The sequence below is a fragment of the Alligator sinensis genome, unplaced genomic scaffold (assembly GCF_000455745.1).
Source record: "Alligator sinensis unplaced genomic scaffold, ASM45574v1 scaffold1892_1, whole genome shotgun sequence".
Lineage (NCBI taxonomy): Eukaryota > Metazoa > Chordata > Crocodylia > Alligatoridae > Alligator > Alligator sinensis.
The window spans coordinates 427,701-434,568 of NW_005842966.1; the positions used below are offsets into that span (position 1 = coordinate 427,701).

The 6,868-nt window shown below is 53.0% G+C and overlaps 1 protein-coding gene across 1 annotated transcript; it reads right to left on the reverse strand.

The window, feature by feature from the left end:
- Nucleotides 1-864: 864 nt before the first annotated feature.
- On the reverse strand, nt 865-5,475 carry DNAJB1 (DnaJ heat shock protein family (Hsp40) member B1). The gene is made up of 3 exons (XM_006036477.3): nt 4,884-5,475; nt 2,510-3,078; nt 865-2,399 (listed from the first exon to the last, which is right to left on the reverse strand). The coding sequence occupies exons 1-3, from the start codon at nt 5,092-5,094 to the stop codon at nt 2,169-2,171; spliced, it is 1,011 nt and encodes a 336-aa protein (XP_006036539.1). The 5' UTR covers nt 5,095-5,475; the 3' UTR covers nt 865-2,168.
- Between the last annotated feature and the right edge of the window lie 1,393 nt (nt 5,476-6,868).

Consider the following 6,868-nt stretch of genomic DNA (forward strand, 5'->3'; position numbering starts at 1 on the left):
GGGGGGGGGAGGGGGGTAATATTTGCTGAGTGCGTGGGAGAGACCATTCAGAGGAGTTGGATACGCCCCAGCCAATTGCAGACCAGATCCGGCCACAACGAGCCAATCAGGTATGCTGTCCGGTGGGCAGCCAAGCCAGGTGCATCCCGGGGGTCTCGCAGGTTTTGGTAGGACCATACGCACTGAACCACATCGGCGCGAGCGCTGGACTACCAGTCCCGTCATACAATGCTCCCTCGAGGCACGCCCGGACCCGTAGTTTCTGGGAGGTGGCTGCAGGAGGCCCGTATTGTCTTATAGTCGAGCGCAGGCAGCACGGCCTGTCCCTGTCCCGGAATGCAGGTGTCTGGCTGTAGCTGCCAGGGCCCAGAAGGCAGGGACCTAGGCTCCGAGATCCCATCAGCTGCGGAGAAAAGCATGTAGATCCGGCCAGGGCCCAACCCAGGGGAAGCTACCAGGTGGGAAAACGCAGGATCCTGCTTCTGCATGGGAGTGTCATGTAATTGCTACCTGTGCCAACAGGAAATCCTACTCTATCCTTCTCCTAAGGAGTAACAGGGGCTGAATGCGTCTGCCTCTGGGCTTTCACCACACCCTTGTTCATTCATCAAGGGGCACACCCCTGTAGAGCAAGCCAGGCCAACAAGCAGGAAAAGCTGCACCCACAGGATGAGGGCCAGTAGTTGCTAGTGGCTTTAATGAAGAGCTGGGTGAGCATAGGTCTTAGCTCTTTTAAGCTGGCACCTGCATATCTTTTGTTCCACGCAGGGCAGGGATCTATGTTGCAGTTGCTTCACCTAATCTTAGCCCTACACCCACTGTCCCCACCCTTCCCAGCTGGGATCTAGCCTATGAAGAACCCCACCTTAGTAAAATAACAGCAGCTCTGGGAAAGGCCACTTTGAGCCCCTCAGTGTCTAACAAGTGCAACTCAATATTGCTTCCCACATCAGGACAGATGCCTCTCCCCCAAATAAGGCCACACATGTCTTTGGCCACCAAGACTTTAATTGTGACCCCAGTTTGGTCTTATCACATTAGTAACTGAAAATTGTCAGTCCAGCCATACTTCAAACAGTGCTGCATGTTTAAAAAAGGGAAGTTCACCAGCTCCTCCTATGAGTCTTTAATTCAGATACAATCCTATAAAATAAACCAGCCTCTCCCCTGCATTTTAATTACATGTCAAATTTACACAACTTTTATACAAAGTATGTACAAGAAGTGCTGTAATGCTCCTGTACCAGGAGCAGGAACCCTTTCATTAAAAAAAGGATAGCAAAGGTGGTGTTAACAAGCTCAGAGACCAAGGCCTCAAATGCCCCAGAGTTCAGTGGTTGGCCAAAATCCTCTGGTTTAAGACAGCAACTGTGAGTAAGGAAAGGAGTCAGACTGCTGCTGGCAGTCGCAAGAACCAGGCAATACTTGCTCAGCCCATTGCCCTACCAGGAATTGAGCCCAAGAATGTAGAGGGATGCATCTATGAAAGTCTCTTCAGAAAAAAGATTTGAAAAAGCAGATTATGTTTAAGACCCAGGAAATCCCTGTGCATTATTTTTCTAGGCCTGGTTAGCTATTGGTTTAAACTCCAGGGCTTATTCATTTCATCTCATCTTCAAGACATTTAAGCCCTAGTGTTTACCAGGGTTATTTTCACAGCCCCACAATTAAGTTCAGCGAGAGTATATCCACCTTCCAGCAAACAAAATAGGCAGGCAGGACTCTGAGGTGGGAATTCATAGCCAAGAACATCCAAGTGACCCAGGATAAGAGTTCTCCAGTGAATTAACAAGGAACACAAGACACAAAGCAAGGACTACAACAGTAAGGAATGTCCAGTTTGGAGTTTATGCCCCCCACCCCCTACATGGTGAAGGGATTCCAACTCAGCAAGAGATGAAGTGCAAGGCAGCTGTCCTATTTAGGGCTGCCCAGGATGTAGACAGTGGGTTGAGTCATTGGTCACATCCTTACAAGATGATTTGTCAGCAATGTGTCTGTAGGCTCCTCCCAAATGTAGCAGCTCACTGGTGTAGGCGATTCAAGCAATGTTCTGGGTCAAGGCACTGAAACCAAGTTCCCAGAGCCCCAGCCTGGAGCCCAAGGCTATGGTCCCACAGGCCTTGGTGTTCAGCCAGTCTTGGTCTCAGGTCCACAGATCGCACGAACTAGATGGGAAGGATCTGCTCCAGAGCTTTCTTGGATGTCTGGGGGATTCTGTCTGGGAACCGCACATCAAACTCTATGATAAGATCCCCGCGTTGGTCTGGGTTCTTGGGGTATGGGAGACCTTCCCCAGTGATCCTGCGCTTCGCTCCAGGCTTGATGATGTCTTTGAATGACATGGGAATGGTCCTGCCATCTAGCGTTGGGACGTTCACCGTGCAGCCACACAGGGCCTGCAGAGAGAGACAAGTCAGAGAGACCATGAAATTCAACAAGAGGTCTGTACACCCCAGACTCAAAGCTAGAACTTCAGTGAGTCCTGTACCCAGACCCCCCAACTCACCTCTCGGAGGCTGATCTTGGCTGGGAAGATGATGTCCGAGCCATCCCTCTTGAAGATGCTGTGTGGCTTGTCTTTTAGAACAAAGACAATGTCGGCTGGAATGTTGTTGGGCGTCTGGTCACCCTCCTTGGGGAATGTGATCTTGGTCCCTTCCTTCCACCCCCGTTTCACCTCAATGGTTAGGATCTTGTCCTCATTGCGTGTCGTCTTCCCATCCGGGTTGAGACGTTTGTGAGAAATCTTCATCTTCTTGGTGCAGCCCGAGTAGACCTCCTCCAAGGAGACCCTCAGGTCATGCGTGATGGGAGGGTCCTGCTTCCGGCGAAGGCTGTTGTGGCCCCCTCGGGTGCGGGGGAAACCCGCATTGCTGAAATTTCCCATTTGGAAGGTGACAAAAGGGTCATCAATGTCCATGTCTTCATCCCCATTCCTCTGCATGAAGAAGGTATCAAAGGGATTCCGGCCTCCAAAGAACTCAGCAAACACAACATGAGGGTCTCCATGGAACGTGTAGGTGAATGATGGGCCATTAGCACCACCTCCCATGTTGGAGCCACCTCCTTTTAGCCCTGAAAAACAGGCAATAAACCTGCTGTTAGTTTATCAGTCTCCACTTTCACTCATGTGCTTACCCCAGGATTCTAGATCCCTAGCCCCAGAACCATCCAAGCTTTTGGCCTCTGTTCCCACCACCATTGTCATTTTGTCTCATCCTTCAGTTCTGAGGTGCCTCACAGAAGAGAAGTCTTATCTTGACCTGGCAAGTACTTTCCTCTAATCACAAGGGAAAGTAGAGTCACCTCCAAGAGTTCTGATATCCAGAGCTTCCAGCCTTTCAAACACAGATCAGTTTATACAGTGAAGTTTGATTGTATCATTTGGGTTAACATTCCCCCTCCCCATATCAAGGCAGGGAATGTAGGAGCCTATGGACTTCCTATTCCTGAACTGAAGGAAAACACATGCTTAACAGCAGCCCCAGAGGCACAATAGCAATTGAGGGTGCTTGGAAACAGCAAGGCAAGCTCTTCCTGCCTTGAGAGATTAAGGCAGGGGCTGCAGGGAGTTCAAGTTAACACAGAAGATTCTAGCATATTTGTTTGCTTGCAACTCCAAGCCACGCCCTTGCAAGGCTCCACCTCTCCCAACACAGCCAATCCACACAGCCCTGCCAACACTTTGGCACACAAGGGCAAGCTCAATGTCTACCAAGAACACAGGCCAGCTTTACAAAAACTGCAAAGCTGTTTCAGGATGTTTTCTCTCCTGTTCTGCCAGTTCTGGTTCCTCACCCACTGTCTCCAAGCAACAGCTCAGTCACAGGTATGAGCCAGGAGCTGCAAGGCTCATGCAAGGAGCAGCAGAACAAGCCTGCATGCCCTCAGTGCTAAATTAAAGGCTTGATCTAGACCAATCCTGACACTTCCACCCTTAAGGTGGGGAGTCAGGCAGGCACACTGTGCCCCAGGTCCTTGTCCTTCAGCTTTAGAACAGGCCCCAAGAAAGCATGAAATAAGGACTCTTTACAGTGTCAAAGCTAAAAGTTAACAGCAGCTAGCAGCAAGAGATAAGGATTCATCTGGCCAGTTTCCAAGCCCGCACAGGTAGCAAGAGCCTGTATCCACTTTTTTCTAAGATGCCACATAGTGCAGGTCTCTCCCCTGTTCCTCAAGTCAGTTCTGCCTGGCTGCTTCCTGACTTCCATTTCCACAGCTACGCTGGTGCCAGGGGCAGCACTGGTCAGCCCTAGCCCACAGCTCCCCTCAGAAGACCCATCAGGCCCATCTTCTCCAACCCAGCATTGGAACTAGGGAAGGGGGGGGGTGCTTCTGCCCTGGGCACCCTAGGCCAATCAAGCCTATGCAGACAGCTGTGGACTGGCACACACCTCAAGGGAGGCCCTCGCCATGTACCCAAGCCAGGGATACAAGTCTCCCAGCACATCATGCCCTTTCCCTTAGAGGTCCCAGCCCTCCCTCAGGATATGGTCCTTACCTCAAAGGGCAACTGCACTGCAAGCCCCAGCCCAGGGCACTAAAGCACTGACCCCTGGCCAGCACCTGGGGGACCCTGCACTGTCACCTCCTCCACCCACAGGCTAGCTCCCCCCAGTACCCTCCCCCACAGCCCAACTCCTCTCAGACCTCCCTCCGCAGCCTGCACTCCATTCCCAGCTCCTCACCACAGCCCACTCCCCCTGGAGAGCCCGCAGACCCGACTCCCCTCCCCCACCTATGGAGCAGGACCCGCCCCCGGGTACCTCGGGGCATCTCTCCCCCCGCAGCTCTGCCCCCCCCCCGCTGCTATTGGGATCCTCTCCCTGTCCCCAGCCCTGCGGCCCCCCCCAAGCCCCTCACACAGCGCGGGCGCTCACCTTCCTCGCCGTACTTGTCGAAGACCTCCCGCTTCTTGGGGTCGCTGAGCACGTCGTAGGCCTCGGCTACCTCTTTGAAGCGCTCCTCGGCACTAGCCTCCTTGTTCTTGTCGGGGTGGTAGCGCAGCGCGAGCTTCCGGTAGGCCCGCTTGATGTCCTCGTCCGAGGCACCGCGCTGCAGGCCCAGCGTGCTGTAGTAATCCTTACCCATGGCGCCGCCCAGCCGCGATCGCCGCCAGCGCCCCAGCCTCAGCCCATTTATACCCGGGCCCCGAACGTTCCAGAGAGCGCCACAACCATCCGGAGCAACCGCCCCGCCCCCCGCCGCCCCAGCCAATGGACGCCCGCTGCTGCCGGCGCGTGACCCAACAGAGGGCGGGCACGCGAGGACCTGCCTGTGTGAGGGCGGGGTGGAGGGGAGGTGGTAATTGTCGCCAAGGCCACGCCCTCACCTCTGTGAGGGCCAATAAGAGAGGGGCGCTGGGAGCGACAAAGCCACACCCCTTTTCCGGAAAGGGAGGGGGAGTATGTATGTACCAGAGGCTAGACGTGCCTTACAGAGCGCAGTGCTGGTCACGCCTACAAGGGGAAGTCACGCCCACCAAGGCCCTGCCCCCCCCCCCCCCCCCCGGGGTGCCAATGTCGGCCCAGCTGGGGCACCCAACAACAGGACTCCCTACCACGTGCCCGTCACCCTAGGCTACTGGAGCCCCCCAAAAGCTACCCTCCAGGCAGCAAAAAGACTCCCCTATATAGCTCCTTGCCCCACCACAGGGCGTAGCTGGCCAGGGATGGGGCTAGGGGAGCAGGGGGTGGAACCCCCCTGCACCAGGGTTGGAGAAGGTGCAGGGAGTCTGCCCCAAGGTCAGGCCCTGTGGCAGGCCACTGCCTTCAGCTGCAGACCCAGCTTCCAGTGAACACCAGTTTTGGCCCCTGCGCCTGCTGGGAGCTGCTCACCACTAGGCCTTCCCCACCCACGTGTGCTACATGCAAGATATTCCACTCTTCCTCACCATTGCCAATACCTGTTGTATCAGCAGTGCATTTCTCCAACTAGCTCCTTTCTGTGCCTAGCTCATTGAGAGATTGACCCCCAAGAGCAATCTGCTGGACCCTACAAGCACCTCCCTCCAGCCCCATGCCTCCAGGTTCAACCCAACGAGCATACGCACACCTATGTCCCCCAGCTCCCCCACACAAACACAGCCCGCCTCTGCTGCTCTTCCACTGAGCCTGGGGAGATGTAGCCCCTGTAACACTGCCCATGGGCAAATCTAGAATTTGAAAGGGGGGTGCAGATGGTGTGGTGCCTCATTGTGTGCAACACAACACGTATTTTTCTCCAATTAAAAAATAATAGTAAAGTTTCTATATTAGGGGCTTAGGGCTGGATGTAGTTTAAGATAGAAACGCAATCAGATATAGCTTTGTTGGGATGTGTATGAATTTTGTGTATCATATAGTCCATATAAAAACAAAACAAACTCAGAAAAAATAATTAAAAGACATTGTTTCATTAGCCCTGCAGTCATTAGAATGCAATGGGTTTTACATTAATAAAACTAAAACAAGCCTTCTTGAGCATCGTGATGGTACCTCCAATGCTTCTCTGGAAGTTATTTCCACACCTCAGTTAATGTTTACCTCAGCTAAGGTTTTCACACCTGAATCAATGTTTTTAGCTAGAGTTAAAAGTGTCTGTGGGGCTGAGTGATCGGAGCTATGTGATCAGGATCAGTGAACAGACAGTAGAATTGCAGAAGAAAGGAGAGTTTGATTAGTGGAACATCAAAACTACTGAAAAAGGAGAGGGTCCCTTAACACCAGTTGAGTGAAAAGATTATCAGGAACTAGATAGAGTATGATGAGCTATGAAGTCAGTTGAATTCCCTCACTGCATGAATAGAAATGCTGCTACCTCTGCTGGCAGCTGGTTTTTAACGTCTGGAGGAGAAACCAGGAATCACAGCTGCACCACCCCCCCC

Excerpts from the sequence above, each read along its gene's own strand:
- DNAJB1 (XM_006036477.3), bottom strand. The coding sequence starts at position 5,094 with ATGGGTAAGGATTACTACAGCACGCTGGGCCTGCAGCGCGGTGCCTCG. Across the intron at positions 3,079-4,883 it reads CGACAAGTACGGCGAGGAAG|GGCTAAAAGGAGGTGGCTCC; the intron begins GTGAGCGCCCGC and ends CCTGTTTTTCAG. Across the intron at positions 2,400-2,509 it reads CCAAGATCAGCCTCCGAGAG|GCCCTGTGTGGCTGCACGGT; the intron begins GTGAGTTGGGGG and ends CTCTCTCTGCAG.